We start from the raw sequence: 25,381 nt of genomic DNA, 5'->3' as shown, positions 1-25,381 counted from the left end.
GAGAGACCAGTTCACCAATGTGCAGATTCCCCTGTCTGGTGAAAGGGTTATTGAGATCACCTGAACAGTCAAATGTCCAAGGCTCCCCAAGGAATGCAGCCAATGCTCATCTCAGTTGATGTTGGTGATCTAGTCTATCTTCATGCTGATCACAACAAGTCACAGGCCCGCCAATGCTACTTGGCCACCTCCGTCGATGACAACTCATACAATATTCGCAAATTGATCAGTTCCCAGCTCCGTAGCACAACTTATTGAGTCGAGAGGTCTGAATGCTCCAAGGTCCCTTCCTCCTGCACTGGTTCTGGAATCTGCTCCTCTTCTGACTATAGTCCTCTCACTCATTGTGAACACTCCCCACCCACCTGGCTTGTTCCTGTGAACTCTAACTATATCTGCTGAAAGCTATATGTTGTCCACAGCTCCACTGGTGTTGGAAGTGTCAGCTATTGCATCATCAACCATGCAAGCTCCTATGATTGATCCTGTGGTCCTGTCTCCAGCATTGCCTTTGGGATGAATTCCTGAGTTGCCCCCTGATGTGGAGACACTGATGCAGGGCTATGCCCTTTATTTCTTATTCTAGTCTTGCAGCCCCAGCCCAGGCTTCTGATCCTATAGTACCAACTTGTAGCACACCTTGCCAGCCATCTGTGTGCCACTAGCCCTGTTCCTTCATTGCCTGTTTTAAGATGCTCCACTCATCAGAGATGCCCTCCCCAGACCATCTAGTAGATTTCATACTTCTGGATTGACGCTGGTATTCAAGTGCTGAATAACCCCAGTTATTACAAGGTAGGTCCCCCTGTGAAATGTGTTTGTCTGCCCAGTATGTGCACCATTTGTTACGATTACTATGCAGATATTTGGACTGCCTTTTGCAAAGACCTTTGTTTTTACGTTTATGATTGCTTTTTTTTGGCCACATATGTTCATTTGTGAGTGCGTTTTGAAGCAAGTTTGCTCTTTATATGTATTCATCTTGGTTGTTTTTGTTTTGGGTATCGTTGGCACAAGATGTATATGTGATGTACAGGTGGGAGAGAGAAATAAAATGGTCACACCACTATAGGTTATTACTCACTGGTGGCTGGGAGCCTGGGGTTCCCTTGTGGCTGTGGCCATCTTGTCTCCTTGTGTTGTACAGTTGTTTTGGTGACTGCATTAAAGTTTGATGCCTCAACACTGTACTGTGATCGTGTGTATGTGCCCATCTGAGAGTAAACACAGCCCACTGATGCAAACCTCCCCCTGCCCCAAACTCCTTTGCCGACTGCTTCCTGGGGGATATCCCTTATGAAAAGATAGGGAATGGGCTTGGACTTTGCCCCTCTCCAATATAATCCAGCTGTGTGGTGGAGCCCTATTTTCAGTGGCATGTTTATATTTTATTTGTTTTTTTTTGTCGGATGCTTCTGTTTCATAATTCAAATGTTTATTGTTTTTAAAAAGCTCACTCATTTCAAATAAATTTGAATTAAGGTCTGCTTGATTGCGAAAGCAGCAAATGCCACACAATTGCAGGTACAATGGGCCAATTCCTGGGCGATCAAACCCGATGCTTCTAAAAACAAAAAACTACTGCGGATGCTGGAAATCCAAAACAAAAACAGAATTACCTGGAAAAACTCAGCAGGTCTGGCAGCATCGGTGGAGAAGAAAAGAGTTGACGTTTCGGGTCCACACGACCCTTCAACAGAACTGAAGTATAGTTAGGAGAGGGGTGAAATATAAGCTGGTCTAAGGTGGGGGGGCAGGGGGAGAGAGAAGTTGAGGGGGGGTGGTTGTGGGGACAAACAAGCAGTGATAGGAGCAGATAATCAAAAGATGTCACAGACAAAAGGATCAAAGAGGTGTTGAAGGTGGTGATATTATCTAAGAAAAGTGCTAATTAAGAATGGATGGCAGGACACTCAAGGTACAGCTCTAGTGGGGGTGGGGTGGAAAGATTGACAAGGTATTAGTTGTAGATTTAAAAATAATGGAAATAGGTGGGAAAAGAAAAATCTATATAAATTATTGAAAACAAAAAAAAAGGGAGGGGGAGGAAACGGGGTGGGGATGGGGGGAGGGGGAGTTTAAGATCTAAAGTTGTTGAATTCAATATTCAGCCCGGAAGGCTGTAAAATGCCTAGTCGGAAGATGAGGTGCTGTTCCTCCAGTTTGCGTTGGGCTTCACTGGAACAATGCAGCAAGCCAAGGACAGACATGTGGGCAAGAGAGCAGGGTGGCGTGTTAAAATGGCAAGCGACAGGGAGGTTTGGGTCTTTCTTGCGGACAGACCGCAGGTGTTCTGCAAAGCGGTCGCCCAGTTTGCGTTTGGTCTCTCCAATGTAGAGGAGACCGCATTGGGAGCAACGAATGCAGTAGACTAAGTTAGGGGAAATGCAAGTGAAATGCTGCTTCACTTGAAAGGAGTGTTTGGGCCCTTGGACGGTGAGGAGAGAGGAAGTGAAGGGGCAGGTGTTGCATCTTCTGCGTGGGCATGGGGAGGTGCCATAGGTGGGGGTTGAGGAGTAGGGGGTGATGGAGGAGTGGACCAGGGTGTCCCGGAGGGAACGATCCCTACGGAATTCTGCCAGGGGGGGGGTGAAGGGAAGATGTGTTTGGTGGTGGCATCATGCTGGAGTTGGCGGAAATGGCGGAGGATGATCCTTTGAATGCGGAGGCTGGTGGGGTGATAAGTGAGGACAAGGGGGACCCTATCATGTTTCTGGGAGGGAGAGGAAGGTGTGAGGGGGGATGCGCGGGATATGGGCCGGACACGGTTGAGGGCCCTGTCAACCACCGTGGGTGGAAAACCTTGGTTAAGGAAGAAGAAGGAGGACATGTCAGAGGACATGCTTCTAACCCTGGCCAAAGGGGGCAGCACCGAGCACCACGCGATAGAGACTACACTCTGAAGACCCTTGGAAAGGATCAGGCCATTTACAATTTTGTCATCTATTTTTTTTTAACTTGAAAGGTTTAACCTTTTATTTTTTTTAATTAAAAAAAAAAGTCTGACAGAAACATAAATGTGAGTTTGATTTATTTATTTCTGAGATGAATTGAATTATTTTTGTCAGGCGCTGAGTGAGCCTGCCTCTCCCCTGCGGCGGGCGGGGGTTGGGGGGGGGGTCCTGGCGCCGCCATTTTGCGGCTCTGAGGCGCGGGGTCAGCGAGCGGTCACCGAGATGCTGGAGAAATTCATCGGACCCAGATACGTCCAGTTGATAAAAAACTGGTAAGGACGTGGGCCTGGCGGCTGAAATTGAGGTTCTGGGCGGGGGGGGTTGCTTTAGTTTGAGGGAGAGAGAGAGGGTTTGAAGGGTCCGAGCCCTGGCTTCCCAGGAGGGTCTGAGGCTGGATTCACCTTGACAAGTTCTTTCTCCCCCACTCCATCCTTTAAACTATATCCTGCTTTCCCTCCGTCTCCTTAAACCCAACCTTTCCGATCCTCCTTTTATTTTGGCTCCTCGGCTAGAGGTAAAGTTCAAGTTTTCTATCCCTGGTTCAGTGCTCATTAGTCCTCAATTGGAACAAAGTGTCACTAGCTCTTGGTGTTTTTATTGTAAATTCCATCCATCAGCCCTGCCCCTGATTCAAGTTGACCTTGAGTGAAATGCCCTTAGGTTGAGAATCTAATACTATGAAATAAAAATTTTAAAAGTGCTGGAAATACTCAGGTGTGGGTACATCTGTGGGGAGAGGAATAAAGTTAACATTTCGAGTTGAATATGACTTCCTAACCGCATTGCAGGAACCTCACATCTTTTGGACACACTGTAACTCTTGCCAATGCAAGATGGCTGCTCTTTGTATGTGCACTGTGCCACCCATATGCAGAACGCCAATGACCATCATTCCTCTGCGACCAGCCTGCCAGTACACCCACGCACATGCGTGAATAGTTCCTCCCTATCCCTTTAGCAGTGATTTTATTTCAGGATTCATGATGATGGCTTAGTCGGTTGAAGCGCCTAACAGTAAACAGATGCTGAGTTCAGTCTCAGCAGTGCCTCTGCCTAGGTTGCAAAAACTATTGGCAAACCTTAAAACTGAATTGTACTACATTTGATAACAGTTATGAAACCCTTTGTCAATTTCTGCAATGATTTAATTCCCAGAATTTTATTTCAACACATTAGAATCTATTCATTAGCGACTTCATCTCTCAACTTTGGAATCCAGAAAGAGTAACGAACAAGATCACCAGAAAGCCAGACAATTCTGCTGAGACTATTAGCTTGCTTTGTGTGTGAGAGCCATTAGCTACAGCACCACGAATTTAAACAGCTCTGTACAAAATCTGGATCGTGTGAAACGGGAGAAAGCACTGCTGTGACTATTTGAATGGTGCCGTTTTTAGTCCTGGCCACTGCCGGCTGAATCTGTCGCTCGCTATAACATAAGGGAGCACCAAAGTTGACTTCGCGTGCCTGGCATTGGCTGCAGCGTTGGCAGCAAATGCAGCCTTTTGGACATGTTATGAAAACAGGATGGGACAGGCAGTGAGGGCAGCGGGGAATAGAAATCGGTTGAGGAAGATTGTTCATAGTGCGACCAACCCTCGGAACGAGGACAGATAAAAGATAAGGCAACAGCTTTGTAGGTGTAACTACACAACATGGCTTGCACCGGTTCAGGAAGGCAGCTCACCTTCCCAAGGACAATTAGAGATGGGCAATAAATGCTGGGCTAGCCAGCGATGCCCACACCATGTGAAAGAATTAAAAAAAGACTTTTCAGATCTGAAGGAAGGTAGAAATTGATGGGGTTTATTTCCTCTCTCCACACCTTCCAAGGCCCCAAACGCTCCTTCCAGGTTTGCTGCTCACAATGTGCTCTCCTCTACATTGGGAGACCAAACACAGATTGGGTGACTTCTTTGCAGAACACCTCTTCTCCAGTCTGCATGCGTGACCCGAGCTTTCAGTTGTTTGCCATTTTAATTCACTACCTTGCTCTCACATTCATATTTCTGTCCTTGGCCTGTTGTATTGTTCCAGTGAAGCTCAACACAAGCTTGAAGAACAGCACCTCATCTTCTGATTAGGCACTTAACAGCTTTCTGTACTCAACAATTGAGTTCAGTAATTTCAGACCATGAACTCGGTCCTTCCATTTTGATTTTTTATTTGTCGCGTGCCGATCTGAATCATGTTTTTCATGTTTTTGTTTGCTGTTCATTATCTTGCTATTAGCACTCCCTCTGGGCAAATGCTTTGTTTCTTTACTGCAACCATTACCACTCACTTCGCTTTTTGTTCCCTGACATCTTTACCATTTAATCTCTCCCTCCCTCTACCCTATCCCAGACCTTTCCTTTTGTTCTTCCTCCCCCTCCCTTCTTTCAACAGCATAAATCCCATCACATTTCTACCTCCATTCAGTTCTGAAGAAGAGTCAGATTTGACTCACAACATTAACTTTGTTTCTCTCTCCTCATATGGTGCCATACTTGTTGCAGCACTTTGTTTTAATTTCAGATTTCCAGCACCTGCAGTATTTTGCTTTTATTCTAACACTATGAATATGGAGTGGGTGAAACATGTTTTAACTATGGCAGTAATGAAAGTTTATGCCCATAATCATTTGTAGTTTCTGCTGTGCCATTCTTGTTAGTTCTGAGGCTGGCATATGGATAACAAGGTAGTACCTCAGTAACTGGTTATCGGAGCAGCAGTGATTAAGTCCTGCCCCCTTTCCATCTGGGAATAACATTGGAAACATGAAAAACTGTAGGGGACTTACAAACCTATATGTATTTATAGCATAACGCTTCTATTATATGCCTTCTATTTTATTTGAGGTTATAGTCTAAATCATTGTCATCAATGTATGACACAAATAGAATTCTTGCTATTGTTCACCAGTACCCACAGCTCAAGTTTGAATGCACTGTGATTCTTTTTAGTTAGCCAGAGACCTGAGCTGATAAATACTGCAACAGCAAAATGCTGACCCAGTACTGCTCTGAGGTTGTAGGCTGTTGTCCATATTTCAATTAAATAGTAGTGCAAAGACAGGTTATGTGGAAGTTAGAAACCAAAAAGTAACATTTTTAATCTATAAAATGTTGCCTCAAGTAAATTAGAGCTTCATTGACATGATCTTGTTGATTCATCATTTTAAATTTGAAACCTGTTCTCTCCAACATCATCTGCACCAGGTTCCAATCACGGGTCAGCCCTTCTTCAATAACCTCCCCATTCTCCCAATAGAACAAATTAAAAATTCTCATTTTGTGTTTTAAATGTCTTCATGACCTATCTCTTTAAACCTCTCCAATGCTGCAGCTCCACCCCGCCACAAACTATCCATTTCTTTGAAATTTGTGTACATCACACACCCCACCTGAACCCCCCACCCCACACACCCTGCTCTGTCATTGGCAACTAGTGTCTAAGCCCCACATTTCTCCCCCCCCTTCATACCCATTTGCTTCTCCACATCCCTTTCCTCCTTTAAGATGCTTCTTAAACCTATCTTTAAGCTTTGTGTCACTCCTAATATTGTATCCTTTGTTCAGTTGTCCTTTGTTTTGATTTGTCTGTGTGAAATGCCTTGGGATATAGGTGCTATATAGATGCAATTTGTTGTTTAATTTAGACCTTGAAAAAGTTTCTGTTTCCTTTCTGAAAATCTTTAGATTCAATATTTACAACACAAGGTAGCAGCTTATTTCACAAGGTAAAACAGCCATACAATATTTAAAAGTTAATTTTAAACTATTTTCTAACCTTGTGTTAATTTTGATAACGTTTGCTGCTCCTACCTGATTTGATTGAAAGAACTGGATGCAACTTGCTTCTGTGCCTTGCAGCTGCTTTCTCAGTAAATGCCTTGTCACATCTGTGTATGTTGCAGAGCTATATTTACAGGCCATCAAATCAGTATGGAGGAGACAATCACATTTGTGATTTAATGTGACTTTGTGTATGTTTTGTTGTATATTGTGCTAGCTGAGAAACAAAGGAATGGTACTACAAATAAAAGATGATGGATGTAAAGCCTAAACTGTCCTGCAGCAATGAAGCTGTACGTTAACAGTTTTGTTTAACTAATGCAAATTTACTTCTCTTCCTAACTTCAATGTTTTGACTTTGTTCTTTGATAGCTCATAAAATTCTCCTCCCCACCATCCTAAAAAAAAATTCCTCTAGTGATATAAAGTAAGCCATGCTAACTTGCAGCGGGATCTGGGTAATGTCCAGACTTGGGCTGATATCAGAAGGTAACATTACCACCATATTAGTGCCAGATAATGACCGAAAGCCCAGAATTTCCCTATGACCTTCAAAGGCAGCAATGTTGCCTAGTCATTTACCATCAAGATCTTGAGGGTCACCATTGACCAAGAGCTTAACCGCTCCAGACCTATCGACGTAAGTACAAGAACACAGTAGCTCGAGACTGAATACTTTATTATGAGAAGATCACTTCTTGATCCCTCAAAACCCCTCCAACATTACAAGGCTGAAATTGGGAAAATCCTGGAATACTCACCATTCATCTGAACAATTAACAGTTTTGGTTAACTGGTGCAAATTTACTTCTCTTCCTAACTTCAACGTTTTGACTTTGTTCTCTGATACACAAAATTTTGAGCTATGTATTACTTAACAAGAGCAACTTGTGAAGCTTGCACTGCCGATGGCAGAGTAGTTCATCTGGTTGGTGCCCCTGCTAGAGTGAACTCTATTTACTTCTTCCACCAGCAGCATACCTGCAACAACTCGCTCATGTTACAACAACAGTTTGCATTTATATAACTGCTTTAACTTAGTAATATTTTCCAAGACACTTCACAGGTGTGAAATCAGACAAAAATCAACACCAAGCCAAAGGAGACATTAGGAAACATGACCAAAAACTTGGTCAAATAGGATTTAAGGATGCTGTTAATGGAGAATTTGTGGAAAGATATCCCATACCTTAGGACTTAGAGATTGTATCTTCAGATGTCTAATTTTAAGATGGAGATGCTGAGGGATGCACAAGAGGCCAGAATTGGAGTAATACAAAACTCTAAGGGGTTGTAGGATTGCAGGAGGTTACAGAAATTAGGAGAGGCAAGGCTATGCAGGGATTTAAATATGAGGATGAGAATGTTTATATTGAGGCATTGGTGGTCTGGGAGTAGATGCATGCCAATGAGCACAGGGTAGATAGTTGAGCAGGATGTGCTGCAAATTGGGATATGGGCAGCAGAGCTTTCGATGAGAACATTTATGGAAGATGGGAGGCCAGTCAGTAGAACATTGGAATAATCAAGTCTTGAGATAATAAAAACATGCTGTGCGGGTTTCAACAACAGATGGGCTAAGGAACACAGAGGTCAAAGTAGATGGCTTTGCTGATGGAGAGGAGCTCAAATCAGGGTCAGTAGGATGTAGAGGTAGCGAACAATCTGCTTCAACCTGAGATCATGGCTGAGGGACATAGTTTGTGATGGGGGTGAAAGCTTTGATTGCCCCAATGGTTAATTTGAGGAAATATTAAATCAGCCAGGACTGACAAAAGAGGCAGCAGAGGATTCAAGTGAGTTGGTGGTAGAGTTGGGTGTCATCTTCATAAATGTGGAACCTGACATGTTTTCAGATGATGTTGCTGAGAGGCAACATGTAGATGGAAGATAGGATGGTGACAAAAATAGATCCTTGGAGGACTCCTGAGGTAACGAGGTAAGCACGGGAAAAAAAACCACTGCATGATATTCTCTGACTACAACTGAATCGGTAATTATTAGACCTGGCAAAGGCAGTCCCAGTCTGCCAGACAATGGAGGAGAGGTATAGGAGGGCGATAGGATAGTCATCCGTCTCAAAGCGTGCAGACAAGTTGTAAAGGATGGGGATGGATAGTGCACTATGGTTATCGTAATGTAAGATGTTATTTGTGATTTTGATTAGAGCTGTTTCATTGCTGTGGCAAGGCGGAATCATCGACAATGTAGTTGTACAAAAGTCAAGTTAAAAATCCCAGCTCCCATTATGAATCACTCACACATTTTATTACCAGCAGCAAATGACTTTCCTTGCCCCGTTAAAATAATTATTTTCTCAATCTAGCCATCATGCCACATTGATAACGTAAACTTCGGGTTTTGGATTACCACTGTAGTAGGATGAAATCTACAAGTCCCGTTGACAATTCACCATCCCATATATAGAATTTGCCCCAGGTGCTGTAAATGCCCAAATTTTAAGCCCCACCTTGCTGCAAAGGAGGGCAGACTGGAAAGAAATGATACAGTATGGGAATATATCTTCATTGAAGTTCTAGTCTTTCAGGTGATTTTGCTGATTTGTATTTTAGCAAATCAGTATGACTAAGTTCCTTCCTTGAACCAATGCGGAAATGTTTTTTTCCTGCTACAAACTGATTTGAGAGATTTAATATGTGATGTGCTATATGCAAGACTTAATGTACATATAATAATCTATTGTATCCTCTTTGAGCATTCTCATTAACAAATAGTGATCACATGATATTTCTAGTTGCAAATTTCTACTGGTTTTCATTAATCAAGATTTCTAATGAGTCATTTTCCAACCGCCTCACTAGCTATTGCTAAGCATATGAGTAGCCTGTTTGATTTGTATATCTTAGTTACAGTTCTACATCTGTAAAAGGTGAGGCAGGAAATTAATGTCCTTTTTTAAATAAAAGCATCATTGACGCCCATAATCCCTGAGCATTGGTCTTAGGTGAAATGATTGGGTGACTGAGAAATCTCATCTCTGTTACCTGTGTTACCTGCAGCTTACTGATCCCTAACAATTATGTGAGCATTTCAAGGAATAATATCACAGAAACAAAGGGCAGAATTTTGCCCTTGACGGGCGGGCCCGACCAACTCGGCAGCGGGCGGGCAGCCGATCTCTGCCGCTGAAACAGGCCCTGCTGCCATAAGTGGGTGGACCAATTAAGGCCCGCCCGGCGGGAAGCGCTATGCGCTCCCTGTGCCGGCGGGGTGGGGGGGTTCCCCAAATGTGAGAGTGCGCTCTTTCACGCATGTGCATGGAAAAGTGCACATCTCCCTGAGGCAAAGTGCTGCCTCAGGGAGATCGCTGAAAGTTTTTTAAACTCTAAAAATAGAAAAATAAAAAAATCATTAACATGTCCCCCTCATGTGACAATGTTACACGAGATGGGACATGTTAATAAATATCACAAAAACTTTATTAAAGTCTTTTAAAACCGACATGAAACCTCATCCCGCTGGTTTTTTTAGAAGCCCGCCGGGGCTCCTGGCCTACCCGCCAACTTTAAGGTTGGACGGGCAGGGCCTTTAATTGGTTTAACTACCCTGTCAATGGTCTCAATTGGCCATTGACAGATCGGCGGGCAGACAGCTGATTGCACTGTCCCCCCACCTTCCTGAAGATTTAAATGGGGTGGGATGACGTCGGGGGTTCTGCCCGATGTCATCCTGCGTCATTTTCGCGTTGGTGAGCGAGCCCTGACGGAAAAATTCTGCCCAAAGTAACACCTTGAAGCAGTTTTAACTGCTTTTTCTTGGACTAAGAAAATTCTTCCAAATATGTTGTAGAGAGTCTTAGAGAATAGAAATGGGAGTTATTGAGAAAGAGAGACAGCAATATTTTGTTCCATCTAGCTACAGCATTTTAAAAAATCTTCAGTATATGTGCACTTCTGTACCACATGACACAGTTTTCTGTGATCACATTTATAATTGGGAATGCTCATGTAAAGCTTGTCACTGCACAAATCTAGCCACTGGCTGTCCACAAATCCCTCTTTGCCTTTGGGGAAAATTGTTATCAATTTATTTCTTCAAGCTGACATTCCTAATGTTCAAAAAAATTTAACCAAAGTAACAAAAATCACAACACAAAATGCATCAGTCAAACCATCCCTTTGTACTTTAACTGTAGTTTTCACTTGTAAGCCTTTCCCCAAAACCTAAGCTGTGAAATTGATATTTTTGCCTTGAGCTATGATGCTATGAACTGAATTTGGATTGTGCAGTATACCTAATTTCTCTGGATCCAGTCCGCTATACTGATCTTTTTTTTAGCTTACAATAATTTGACAAATCCGTTGTTAAATTATTTGGTGCAATGTTAGAGGGCAAATCTCAGAAGGTTTACTGAAGTAAAATTCAAATAGTGTGTGTAACATAAAATCTGTTGTAAAGCCTTTGTAGGCTTTTTTGTGGCCGATAAACTTTAGGAAATGAGAACATAAAGACTGGTATGAAAGAGGTAGGGAAAATGAAAGGCCAGGGTGGAGAGAAAGGGAGCCAACTTTATTGTTTTTTCAGATTTTAGTGTACATATGGGAGCCCTATTCATCCAGACTGCATTTTATTTTAGAGCAAGAGAACGATAGCACAGTGGTTATGTTACTTGATTTGTGATGCAGAGGCCTGGACTAATGATCCAGAGACAGAGTTCAAATCCCACCATGGCAACTGATGAAATTAAATTCAGTTTATTAAGTAAATCTAGAACAAACAGTTGGTCTCGGTAATGATGATCATGTAACTGCCAAATTATTGTAAAAACCCATCTGGTTCATTAATGCCTTTTTTAGGAATGGAAATCTGCTAGCCTGTATGTGAATCCAGACCCATGACAATGTGGTCGGCTCCAACTGCCCTCTAAAATGGCTTACTCAATTGTATCAAACCGCTATAAAGTATCAGGGGAATAAAACTGGATGGACCACTCAGTAACAACGTAGGCAGCAGATTCAGATGTGACTGGCACACCCATCCTAGTTAACCCTGCAAAGTCATGCTCGCTAACATCTAACTAAAAAGAAAGACTTGCATTTACGTAGCACCTTTCATAGCCATGAGACCTTCCAAAGCACTTTTCAGCCAGTGAAGTACTTTGAAGTGTAATCACTTGTAATGTACAAAACACAGCAACCAATTTGCAATCAGCAAACACTGACAAACAACAATGTGATAATGACCAGGTAATCTATTTTGTGATGTTGATTAAGGAATAAATATTGACCAGGACAAAAGGGATACTTGAGAGAGCAGATGGGGGAGGGGGGGTGGGGGGGCAGAATTTTAACACCAGTGGGATTTCACTGTCCCACTGAAGTCAATGGGCTTTTGAATGGCTCACCGCATTTTATGGCCTCACCTCCACCATGATGGGGCTGTAAAATTCTGCCCAGTGTCTTGGTTTAACATCTCACCCAAACAACTTGTGTCAAAATTGGGAGAGCTGTGCTACAGACTAGTCAAGCAACACCCTGACATAGTCATACTCACAGAATCATACCTTTGACCAACATTCTACCATACACCGCCGGCACAGCGGACATACCAGAGCGGGTGGCATAGTGGTATAAAATCAGGAGGGAGTGGCTGGGAGTCCTGAACATTGACTCTGGACCTCATGAAGTATCATGGCATTAGGTCAAACATGGGCAAGGAAACCGCCCACTTCTTATCTCTCTGTCTAAAGCAATGAATCAATACTCCTCCATGTTGAACTCCACTTGACAGAAGCACCGAGAACACGGAATGTACTCTGGGGACTTCAACATAGCACCACTACTGCCTGAGTTGCCCAACTCCTGAAGCATTTCTCTGCCAGACTGGGCCTCTGTCAGATGCTGAGAGAACCAACAAGACGGAAAAACCTACTACCATCCATCTACCTGTTGCAGATCTGTTTGTGACTGCTTAGGGTGACTGCCAGTCTGTGTGGAGACCAAGCCCGTTCCTCACACCAAGGGCACCCTCCATTGTATTGTGTGGCACAACAAAGGTGCTAAATGGGTTAGATTTTGCAAATATTCAGCAGATCAAAACCCAGCATCCATGAGGAGCCTTGGACCATCCACAGCAGTAGAAATTGTGCTCCATCGCAATCTGTAACCTTATGACCCAGCATATCTTTCACTCTTCCATTACCATTATGCCAGGAACCAACCCTGATTCAATGAGGAGTGTAGAAGAGTCATGCCAGGAGCAACACCAGGCCTACCTAAAAATGAGGTGCCAAGCTGGTGAAGCTACAACACAGGACTGTATGCGTGCTAAATAATAGAAGCAGCATGCTATAGAAAAGCTAAACGATCACTACAACCAAGGGATCCGATCAAAGCTTTGCAGTCCTGCTGCATTTAATCGAGATTGCGGTGAACATTGACGTAGCTAACCTGAGGAGATGCCACACACACCCCCATCCTGAATGGTGGGTGAGCTGAAAACATCAATGTGAAAGTCAAGGCTGAAGTACTTGCAACTATATTCGGCGGTTAGTACCAAGTGGATGATCATCTTGGCCTGTTCCTGAGGTCCCCACCAAAACAGAAGCCAGTCATTAACCAATTTGATTTGTTCCATGTGATGTCAAGAATTGGCTGAAGGCATGGCATACAGCAAAATAATGTGGATGCTGGAAATCTGAAATAAATGAAAATGCCTGAAAAACTCAGCAGATCTAATAGTGTCTGTGGAGGGAGAAGCAGAGTTAACGTTTCAAGTCTGTATGACTCTTCTTCAGAGCTGAAGAAGCATATAAAAAAGACTGGGCCCCAACAACATCCCAGCTGCAGTGCTGAAGATTGTGTCTCCAAAATGCATATTACTTTTTTAAAATCATGCATTGAAGGGGGGAAAGTACAATTATTTTTGAACTATCTATAGAAAACGAATATAAGGTAAAAAAAATCCTTGAAGATTTAATTTCGGTGAAACTGCACAAAAGACGTGAAGAATGTGGTTTATTAACCTTATGATCAAAAATTAAGAGCATGAAATAATGGCATTGTGTTACAATAAACGTGCCTCAGAACTTAATGTGAAATTTCTACATTATATATAATTTATTTTTCTAGGATTCCAACAGCGGCAGCATGGGGAGGTGTTGGTTGTGTGGCACTGGTGTTCGTTACAGATTGGAGAGTAATAGTTGACCGTATACCGTATATAAGAGGGAAATTCAAGACTGAATGAAGTAATCATGTTTTAACGGTAAGTCACAGTTTTATCTTTTCCTAACCTTGTACAATAGGAATGTCACTAATTACAAGTTGAGTAAAAATGTTTCTTTGCATCTATTCAGACTAAAGTAAGGATATTGACTAGTGAAAGCAAAGGTGAATTAAGTAATTCTATTATCAATGATCAGTATACTCTTTGGCAGTATTTGGCTGTTCAAGATGCTTTGGGAACTTCAGCTTGCGCATCAATAATGTACTCACTACAGTAGAGGGCTTTCAGTGTTCAGTAGATCTTATTTCATGGGGCCCTCAACCCAACATGTCGACCTGGTTTCTGCTATGAATCTAGAGTGTTTGTTACTATTTACTGCTGATGTGGAGTGTTAGGAAAAGTCATTTTCATGGTTAGTTGGCTTGTTTCAAATAAATACAGCAATAGTTACTCTTGACTTATTTTTCTGGCAAAAATGTTTGTGTCCTTGCTGGATAACTACTACCTAGCCTTCAATATGGTATAGTGTCTGAACCCCAGACGATTCTTTCTCCTGTTACACTACCCAACAGATATAATTTTAGTTGGCACTAATTCATTATCTGATGCACTTTGTCCTCCATTCTTCAGGAGCTGAAAACAGGAAATTCCTGTCTCCCTGATGCTGCTAAAAGCCAAACTAATACCATTTATCAGTGCTTCCTGACTTTTCTGATCTTCCCTTGCTCTTTATATTCCGCACTATGGCTCTTGGTCCTTCACCACAGTTCTGTAGTAGTAAGTTTAAGCTCACATCAGAAAAATGACTACTTGAGTAAGGTGCTGGAGGACTTTTTAAAGATTAAAAAGGAAAGTGGGGGTTAAATGACAAGATGCATTTATATAATATCTTTAGCATAGGTTCCTCAAAGGCAATAGAGAAAACACGCTGAGACAAATAAATTAAGTTTTGAGAGGGGTGGCAAAAAACTTGGTCAAAGAGATCATGGCCAGAAAACTCCCCCCGTCGGGGGGTTTGTGCGGGGGCAGGCACGAACCCGATCGGCGCCCCTGATCGGGGACGCGCCGCTGTTTTATGTGGGCGGGCCAATTAAGGCCCACCCAGCGTGACGCTCGCCTGGAAGCACTGAGCGCTCCCTGTGCGGGCTGGGGGGTGTAATTCCCTGAGAGGTTCCCTGTGCTCTTTCATGCATACCCGTGAAAGAGCTCAGAGATCTCCCTGAGGCACCTCCGTGCCTCAGGGATATTTGTTTCAGTGCTAAAGTTTTAAATAAAGGTTTTTAACACTTTTAAAACACGTCCCCTCATGTGACACTGTCACATGAGCTGGGACATGTCAAAGAATAAATGTATAAATTTTTATTAGATTTTAAACACTTTATGAAACCTCATTCTGCCCGTGGATGAGGTTTCATGAAAAATGCGAAGGCCGCCTGGGCTCTTCACCTGCCCGACAGCCTTAAGGTTGGACGGGCAGCTCATTAAATAGAATTAATTAGGTTTTAAATGGCCTTAATAGGCCTTTGACAGTTCAGTGGGCGTGCAGCCGTGTCAGCTGCGCGCCTGCCGACCTGAAAATCTAAATGACGCGTGGTGACGTCAGGATGCCCGCCCGATGTTACCACGTGTCGTTTTACGCGTTGGTGAGCGGGCCCCGTCCCCACTCGCCGACCGGAGAATTCTACCCCATCTTGAAAGATGATCTTAAAGGAGTGATGGTAGGATTAGATTATCTGGAGAAGATTGTTAGGCGACTGAGGTGTGACTGCCAATGGTGAGGTAAAACAAAGAGCAATGGTGAAGTTATAGGAACAAAGGATTTGCTGTTGGGTTGTAGGTGTGTTACATGGAGAGCAACAATCCATGGAGGGATTAAAATTGAGGAAAAGAATTTAAAATTTGAAATGTTAATGGACCATGAGCCAGTGTGCCAATGAGGTTGGGGTTTATGGATAAACTTTAAGAAAATAAAAGCGTTTATATAGTATTCTACAGAGAATCTGTTGAAAATTGATGTATTGCAATATCAATCAACTAATATTTCATGATTGATCTTTTCGTATGCTTACTTTGTTCATTTGGTTGGAATTTGTAGAATGTTGACCTCCATATATCCATCTAAAAGAATTGGAATGGTTAGTCCAGGTAGTCCTATTTGACTTAACCATATTGTTCTTCCTGGCTCATCTGATGTAAGATTTGTGACATATGCAAACAGGAAGTAACCACTCAGTCTATCCACATTGCTTCATTTTCCTTGTCCTTCTTCAGGATCCAGTCTAATCAATGCTATTTTTTCTTATTCCTTTGTCCTCTGTATAGCCTCTTCCTCTCTTTTCCCCAACCCCCCACTGCTGCTCTCCCCCCCCAACCCCCACCGGCCACCCAATATTTTGAATCCTGCATATGAATCAAATCAATGGAAAGCCACATCCTGAATCTATATAGTCCGCTATAGCTCAATATATAGTGGACTCTAATTTCAGTGACTTCTCTGCACAAGTTATTCCTCTAGTCAAAATATCAAGGAAGACATTTGCCAAGTAGAAATTTCATTAGTATTTAGCTGTCTTAGCTAGAGCTAGCACTGTTGTGTATTAAGTACATTTAATGGCTTATTTGCTGTGTTTCCTGTGTTGCAGGCTGCAGATGAACAATCCAGATAAGTCACCAATGGCTTCAGACATCAGAACAGTCAAACTGAACATTTCTGTTTTCGAACTTTAAAGCTGGAGCAGGAATCATTTTTAGCAGCTTTTGAGGGGACTGTGTCAATGTGAAACAAATAGACTGTATTCACTTGAGCACTTGGTGTTCCGAGTCCTCAGACCTTTTGAGTTTTGCCCCAAATTATGTCCTTCAGCATCTAAAATAAAATGTGAAAACCTGTAATCTATTGATGAATGTGTTTATAAATTTATTGTCTTCTACAATCTCTGCATTTGTGTGATCAGAGCATAGTAAGCACATAAAATTAATAGGTGCTCTATCCCAGCGATAGCATCAAACTTTCCTAGATTTATTATAGTACATTTAGTACCAAATATATGCATATTTTTGATGAAAAAATATCCAAATAACTTGCTACATTTCAAAACTTTTCCCACACCTCAGAGCATATTTTGGGTCAAGTTTATTACTTTGTAAGCTTTTATCGTTGTCCACAATTTATGGTGCCTAGCAGCAAAAGCTGCTCAAAATCTTACATCAACAACCAAAATTCAACTATACACAGTTTTCAGGAAGACAAAAGTGCAAATGTGCGACGGATCTCTAATTCTGAAGTGAAATGTAGTCTTGTAGAAAATGCTAACCTGCACATTGCTGGTGATTAGTCATCAGATATTTGGGATAATCTACATTCTTCACTAACTGACCTCAACCCCAGAAATGGAATGTAGGAATTTGTCTTTAATAGGAGAAATTCTTCGTACCCCATCACCATTTTCCCAGTGAGGAAGCAACATGGTGGAGACCTATCATTTTGGACAATAGCCAGGGCTAACTAGACTGAGTGTATGAAACAGCATCATGGCATGGAAACGATGCTTATCCTTACCCATAGTAGGCCAAATATGGATGTGATGCATATGTCATAAGATCAGATCTTTGCTCACTAGAAGACTTGGCATGGAGGTGGGAGATGCTAGCATAAAAAGCTGATGCACCAGAACTAATAAAAACATCAAAAGGAAGTGGCTATACTATATAATTTACCAAATTAATGCTATGGATTTTACATTCTATTAAATCCATACTTGATTCAATTTAGTATTTATGCAGTAGAATATTGTGGGGGTTCTGTGATCAGTAGCATTAACTTTGATGGAAGATTGATGGAAATCTGGGAGAAATTGCCTTTGCACCATTTTTCTGTGGGTTTCTTTTGCAGTTACATTTGATGTTCAGGACATTTCCTACATAAAGTACTAGTGTGTATTTTGCGAATAGGATAAAATGTCCTACAATGTGAGCTGCACAATAGTTCATTGGGCCCGTGGGGGGATAAGTCAAGAGGTTCAAGTCCTTGCACATGTTCCAGGAGCTAACTTGAAAAACTACTGGAGAGGGCAGACTGTTGCCTCTTAAATCTGTTGGCTGCAAGATGTATATCACTATGGCAATTACATGCATTGTCATGTTAACCCTTTTTTTTATCTTATCAGTCTTCAAATCATCCGATTGCACTTCTTGTACAGTGGTAGTTTGGAAATGCAGTCACATGTTGACAATGTGGCAGCCATTTTTTGCACAAACCTACAAAGAATACGTATGAGAACTATGGGACACAGATTTAAGGTTTTGGCCACAGCTACCAGGGGCATGTGAGGAGGAACTTTTACACAGAGAGTGGTAATGACTTGAAACACGCTGCCCGCAGGGGTGGTGGAAGTGGAAAACAATGATTTCAAAAGGAAATTGGATAGGCACTTGAGGGAAATAAACCTGCTGGATTACATGGATTGAACGGGGGAGTGGGACTGACTGGATTGCTCTGTGGAGAGCCAGCATGAACTCAACACAGGAAATAAGAGCAGGAGCCTGTTCCATCATTCAATCCATTTTCCTGCCCACTCTCCATATTCCTTAATTCCCTGAGAGACCAACAATCCCTGTCTATCTCAGCCTTAAATATGTTCAATGATGGAATCCAAAGATTCACAATAATTTGAAGTAATTTCTCCTCATCTTAGTCCTAAATAATTGGCCCCTTATTCTGAGACACTGCGCCTGCGTTTTAGACTCCCCAATTGGTGGAAACAATCTCTCAGGGTCTACCCTATCAAGCCCCCTCAGAATTTTGTATATTTCAATGAGATTGCCTCTCATTTTTCTAAACTCCAGAGAATATAAGACCAGTTTCCTTAAACTCTCATCATAGGCCAGCCCCCTCATTCCAGGGACCAATCTAGTGAACCTTTGCTGTATTGCCTGCAATGCAAGTATATCCTTTATTAAATTTGGAGACCAAGACTGCACACACTATTCCAGATGTGATCTCACCAAACCCCTGTACTTGGTGAGCCACGTGGTCTGTGTTGTAAACGACTTTACTGCTGCATTGATATTTTTTGTGGTCATGTTGGTTAAAGGAAGAATTGTAACCACAGCAACAAGAGAATGTCCTGCTGTTCAAATAGGTCCTCTAACACTTCACGCCTATATTGCAGAAAGTATCATAAGAGATTTGTGATGTGAAGTGGGGCTTGAATCCACAACCTTTTAATTCAGGGATGCTATTTAAAAATAATGTTTAAAAATAAGGGTACCCATTTAAAACGGAGATGAGGTGAAATTTTTTCCCTGAGGTCGTGAATCTTTGTAACTTTCTTCCTGAAAAGGCGGTGGAAGCAGAGTCTTTGAATATTTTTAAGGCAGAGGTGGATAGATTCTTGGTAAGCAAGGGGGTGATAGGTTATCAGGGGTAGGCGGGATGCAGATTTGAGGTTGCTATCAGATCAGCCATGATCTTATTAAATGGCGGAGCAGGCTCAAGGGGCTGAATGGCCTACTCCTCCTTGCTCATATGTAAATGAGCCAAGCTAACCTTTCCTGTGATTAAAACAAACATTTTTCTATGATAAAGATCATGTCCTTGATTTTTGAATTCTGAATGCATAATAAAAAAAGCAATGCAACATACTTATTTGTGGTAGGGGATTTTGGGGAATTTTGGATTTTCCCTGCACACCTGATTGACTCACCAATTTAATCCCTCAGCCTCAGCAAGTCTTAAATACAGCAGATGTGTGCATTTATCAATTTGCAGTTGAAAAGAGCTGGAGAGAAGAGCAGGTAAATCAAGCAGTATTGACAGAGTGACACCAAATTTAAGAAGGTATGGTGTTCTACTGTTTCTAGGTCCTGGGAATAATGACTTGTACTAAAATTATGTGATAAGTGCGACTATCAGGGAAAATACAAGAGGAAAAATGAGAGTATGATGATGCAGTTTTGGATTGGTTAAAACTCCTCAAAAATTAAATGAGGCAAAAGAACATTGGGGTTGAAAATGAGAAGACAGTTGTGATCAAGATTCAGAAGCATTTTGCCAAAAAGGTGCATAAACAGTCAGAATTAGAACTTTGTTTCTGTCTCTGTTAACGTTTTATGAGCAAGATAATTTTTTTAGAAAAACAGTGAAAAATTATGAAGAACTGTATTGTATTTGACCTCTAGAAAATCTGTGTGTTCCTGATAGTTATGATCCATAAAATCTGATGATTCTAATACGTAGTTGCTTCACAATGCCATTTGAAGGATATATCCAAATACAAGGGCATATTAAGTGAGCTGTGTACAAGTAGATCCTGTTATAAAATGGTTCCTTTGTTTCTTGGATAGTTCCCTTGCCTTTTTTTTAAAACATCTACAACCAATCAGTGATTTTTGAGAGTGAAAAAACCGGGTACAAATATATTGATGAGACATTAATTATTCAAAGCACTTTTTTTCTCTGTATATTTATTCTTCCGGAGTGTCCTGCAGCACACTGGTCTCCAGCTCCCAGCCAATTAGAATAATCTTAATCATAGCCTGTTTTAAAATTTAAATAAACTACAGGTTCTGTGCTGAGAATTTTAAAAATTCTTGACTATTTTCATATGTTCACGAAACATACTGAGAGAGGTGGTGGAAGAATTCTTTAAGTTTGTGGCCATGCTCAAATTTTGAAATGGCAAAATAGTTTTCTATATGTGGAATTAAAAGAGGAAATTTCACCTGAGGGAAGTATTTTGTGTGCTTTCATAAGAGGTAAGGGCATACAATATTTCACAAAGCCTCACCTGCTGTCATTTTTCTTGGAATTGGTGGGCAAGTTGTTTTAATGAAAATAAAGGAAATAATATCTTGGCCATCCTTCAATTTTCCAACACATTTATATTGAAGTGTAGTGAATGAAATTTGAGCAAGTAGCAGGGTGGCGAAGAACAGGATATAAAATGTTCCATGAATTCAATTGAATTTGGAAAAAATACCATCTGCTTATTTTTTTGACACTGCATTCATGTTTTAATATCTCTTGTGCAACACGTTCTTGGTTCATAAGTTAATGGAATAGAGGAAAGCTGTGGAAGGTGCTGTATACCACTGTGAGGAGCAACAGTGGGGTTCTTGCTGAGATGCATCATAAAAACTGTAATAAGTTGTATGCAATGTAAAAACAGAGAACTGAACAGCAGTCATGTGAAATAAGTAAGCATTTCAATGGGTAGGTTCAAATCTGTGTAAAAAAAAAAAATACTTGCACCTAATGCGTGCCCACCACAGTTCAGAGTATAACTAGCATTAAAATAATCAATTTCCAACTGGTTTTTTTTGACCTTAGGTAGCAGACCTTTGGATTTACAAATAACTGGCACTCTACAAAAAACATTTGACAGCAACGGAGTATACATTGTGTCAAATTATATAATGACCCAAAATCTGCTGATAAAATAAAGGCAGAATAATGACACTTGTAAAGGTGTAAACTGGCCAGCAACATGTGGTAAGGAAGAAATACTCTGAATTGCAAAACATTACGAATTACACCGCTCTGCCATTGGCCTCGCAAAAAGGCAGCGTGCCCTCAACCTCCTTGAGTTTCGTGAAATTGCTGCATTTGCACATTAATTAATATGCAATTAACGTCATGCAGAAAGTTAGGGCTGCTAATGACAAGAGTTATGTTCCTGCATTGCCACTCAATTGCTCCAGTCCAGAACGGGGAACAATTTAAATATGAGTCTCTTTTCTACAGATAGGAGATTGTTTGTGAAAATATATATTTTTCTTTTCTGTTTTCTTGATATAATCTTTCCCTTTCTATTGCTCTTTTTTTTGTACCTGATCTTGATAAATTAATCCATTTTCTTCTCTGTTGCTTCTCTGTTTGGACATATAAGTTATTTTAAAATAGATAGGATTAAGGGAAACTATTAAGAATATGTTATAAAATGATTATTTTGTACTTATATACATTGAAAAATATTTTGTTCTCGGTGGTGGGGGGGGGAATTTAAAAACTCACTTTCTCTGAAAATCCATTTTTACTAAGTGCAGGAGCTTTCTAAAATACTTAGCAAGAATCCTGCTTTGTTCCTTATGAGGTTCAGGTAATTTATTATTTCGTTTCACCAATTGTACTGTAAATATTAAGAAATATTTTTCCAATTTCAGTAGCACTAGATGGTAGCAATGGGTTGGTTGCAGTGAGAAAAATAAATCCTAGTTGGAGGATCAATACACTATTAAATATTCAAGTAACCAAACTATTGAGCTTGCATATATTTTGATATTAAACATTACCAAAATATATTACTTGGGCCATAAAAGAGCTTAAAATGTTGACCAATACAGTTTGTTTTAATTTTATTGTAACATGAAATTGAGTATCTCTACCTCTTATAGAATGGTGTCATGTTTAAAGCACATTTGTCATTGATGATGTTACTCTTTGAAAGTTCACATCAAGTTTTCCTTCCTAATATCAAAATGTGTTTCCATTAGAAAGAAAATGAATGAAATTTGCCTCCTACAGATACTCAACTTTATTTCTGTAATACCATGAGTTTCTTTATTATCATTTTTGAGTTATTGGAGTGCTAGTGTTGGAGATATGTTTAAAAAGCTCAAATATAGCTCTATTGATGGCTTAATGAGTTTATCCAGTGGCTAGCCGTGTATTAAAGATAGGAATGTTCCAGGTTTAATCCCTGGTCTGTGATGAGTTTGTTTATTTCAACTGGGGAGGTAGCAGCACCACAGTTGACATCAGGGGCCCATATGTCTGGAAGGTTATCTGCTCCTGTTTGCTACTCTGAGCCTTGAAGTGTATAAATGTTTGAGAACAGCATCGTGTTTGGCTGTAACATTCACTGTCAAGGCTAAATAAAGATCTCTTGAATGAGGTACTTGAGTTGACTGGTATCCTTGCAACCATAGCAGAGGAAGCAGGGGAGAACATTACCAAGAGGTTTTTTTTATATTTAAAGTTGCTATACTCAAGAGCCAATTCAAACTTCAAATGTGAATTTGAGTACATTCTTAGCAGTGATGCATTTAATTCTGTACAATGCAAAGCTCCACATTTAATCTCCATTGCTGTAAGACAAAAGGACATAGACAAGTTGGTGGAATGGGCAGACAGATGGCAGATGAGGTTCAATCCGGTGAAATGTGAAGTGATTCATTTTGGTAGGAAGAACATGGAGAGACAATATGAAATAAAAGGTACAACTCTAAAGGGGTTGCAGGAGCAGAAGGACCTGGGTGTATATGTACTGAAGGTGGCAGGAAAGATTGAGAGCAGAGAATGAAGCATGAAGCACAACAAGTATCTTAGGCTTTATTAATAGGAGTATAGTAGGAGTACAACTCCAAGGAAGTTATGTTGAACTTATTTAAGACACTAATTCAGCCTCAGCTGGACTATTGTATCCTGTTCTGGGTGCTGCACTTTAAGAAGGGTATGAAGGCATTGGAGAGAGTGCAGAAAAGATTCATGGTTCCAGGGATGAGGAACTTTGGTTATGAAGATAGATTGGAGAAGTTAGGACCTTGGAGAAAAGAAGGCTGAGAGGACATTGATAAAGGTATTCAAAAACACAAGGGGTCTAGGCCAAGTAGAAAGGGAAAAACTATTCCCTTATGTGAAAGGATCAAGAATCAGAGGGTACAGATGTAAAATAATTTGCAAAAGAAGCAAAAGCAATATGAGAAATAACTTTTTCACACAGTGAGTGGTTAAAGTCTGTAATGCACTGTCTGAGAGGGTGGCAAAGGCAGTTCAGTTGAAGCATTCAGAATGGAATTAGACTAATTTGAAAAGGAAGAATGTGCAGGAATACATGGAGAAGGTGGGAGAATGGCACTAGGTAAATTGCTTATTTGGAGAGTCATTGCAGGCACAATGGGCCAAATGACCTCCTTGTGCTCCATAACAATTCTGAGATTCTGTGAAGAAAAAGCTCAACATTGGCCAAGTTCATCTTCTAGTTGGGTTATCATTGGGCACTACTCACACAGCTGGCATTGGACACAGATTAGCCAGGAATGATGAGGGGAGACAACCTAATAAAAAGGTACACTCTAGGGTTGCCAACCCTCTAGAATTGTCCTGGAATCTCATTGGAGACCATGAAAAAAATTGGGCATTTTCAATTTTTTGAAGGCTGTCAAACAGGGTGATGGAGTTTGGAGGGATGATTTTTTTTTGGGGGGGGAAATTCTAGGGGAGATGCTCTGTAGGAGCTCTTGTGCTGAAAACTGCATCGGTCAGAATTGACAATCCTACTACCCGCCCATTTGTACTATACACATTTTCAGAAGCTGTCATAATATGCAGACTTCTGCACTGTTTTTTTCTGTTGTCTTTAACTGTAGGTCCATTGTAGTGCCCTTGTCTCTGAGTCTGAAGGTTATGGGTTCAAGACCCACTCCACGACTTAAGCACAAAAAATGAAATCTTTTACTAGAAGTGCTGTGGTTTGGATGGGGCATGAAACCAAGGCCCAAGAGGCTGTAAGATCTTATATCAGTGTTAACTGTGTCCCTCTCCGCAGATGCTGCCAGACCTGCGGAGTCTTTCCAGCTATTTTTGTTTTTGTTTTGGATTTCCAGCATCCGCAGTATTTGCTTTTGTCTTATATCAGTGTTTGAAGAATTATCCCAGCTGTCCTGGACCAATATCTCTCAATGCTGTTTGTGCGACCTGGCTGTGCGCAAATTGGCTGTGGTGAGGAAAGGCGCTGGATAAATGCAAACCTCCCCTGGTGAAGCAGTAACTCTTCCAAAGTAAACTCTGTTCATTTGCAGCCTGGAGTTCATTGGATGAAGAGACTGGCAATCCAATGGGGGGGGGGGGGGGGGGGTAGATTTTAAACTGTAGAGTCTCTGCTTGCTTTGGATTCACATCCCCGGCGGGACAGGGCGGGACGGCCGCCGGCGCTGGGATTGCTCGAGTGACGCAGCAGCGGCGGGCACCTCCCAGGAGGAGAGGGCGTGGCAGCAGGCACTCTTTTCCCGGTGCGGAGGCGGGGCTAGGCTAGGCTGGGCTGGTGGGAGTGAGGCGGCTGATTGTGCGCGGAGTGTTGTAGGTGGTGCGGCCCGGGGTTGGGGCCGGGGCGGCAGCGCGAGGCCGGGCGGGCGGGCGAGCGGCCGGTGCAAGGGGAAGGAAGCGCCGGCAGGCCGGGTGGCAGCGAAAGATCCTTCATCCCACCCCCTCCCCCTCCTCTCCTCCATCCACCGGATCCCCCCCTCCTCCACCGGATCCCCCCCTCCTCCACCGGATCCCCCCCTCCCCCTCTTTAGGTCTTTGTCTATATCAAGCCGGCAATCCTGGAGATGGAAAGGAAGCGATTCGAGTGCTCGGCGCTCCCGTCCGGCTGGAAAAGGGAAGAAGTAACTCGAAAGTCCGGCCTGTCGGCGGGGGAAGAGCGACCGTCTATTACTATAGGTGAGTGAAGGAGGAGGGAGGGA

The 25,381-nt window shown here is 41.8% G+C and overlaps 2 protein-coding genes across 2 annotated transcripts in view; both read left to right on the top strand.

Moving 5' to 3' along the window:
• Positions 1-3,105: 3,105 nt before the first annotated feature.
• On the top strand, positions 3,106-16,814 carry uqcr11 (ubiquinol-cytochrome c reductase, complex III subunit XI). Its single transcript, XM_078555880.1, has 3 exons — positions 3,106-3,226; positions 13,822-13,957; positions 16,561-16,814. Exons 1-2 carry the CDS (start codon positions 3,177-3,179, stop codon positions 13,937-13,939), a joined length of 168 nt encoding a protein of 55 aa, XP_078412006.1. The 5' UTR covers positions 3,106-3,176; the 3' UTR covers positions 13,940-13,957; positions 16,561-16,814.
• An 8,386-nt stretch (positions 16,815-25,200) lies between these two features.
• The window catches only part of LOC144688877 (methyl-CpG-binding domain protein 3-like), a 29,938-nt gene continuing 29,757 nt past the window's right edge, over positions 25,201-25,381 (top strand). The window contains 2 exon segments of the mRNA XM_078555879.1: positions 25,201-25,330; positions 25,333-25,358. Of these exon segments, the coding sequence (XP_078412005.1) occupies positions 25,247-25,330; positions 25,333-25,358 (110 nt within the window). The 5' untranslated portion in view covers positions 25,201-25,246.

Source organism: Cetorhinus maximus, chromosome 13 (genome assembly GCF_964194155.1).
Source record: "Cetorhinus maximus chromosome 13, sCetMax3.hap1.1, whole genome shotgun sequence".
Classification (NCBI taxonomy): Eukaryota; Metazoa; Chordata; class Chondrichthyes; order Lamniformes; family Cetorhinidae; genus Cetorhinus; species Cetorhinus maximus.
Note: the sequence above shows the minus strand (reverse complement) of the source record. Positions and strands in the feature narration are given on the sequence as shown.

Excerpts from the sequence above, each read along its gene's own strand:
- uqcr11 (XM_078555880.1), top strand. The coding sequence starts at position 3,177 with ATGCTGGAGAAATTCATCGGACCCAGATACGTCCAGTTGATAAAAAAC. Across the intron at positions 3,227-13,821 it reads GTCCAGTTGATAAAAAACTG|GATTCCAACAGCGGCAGCAT; the intron begins GTAAGGACGTGG and ends TTATTTTTCTAG.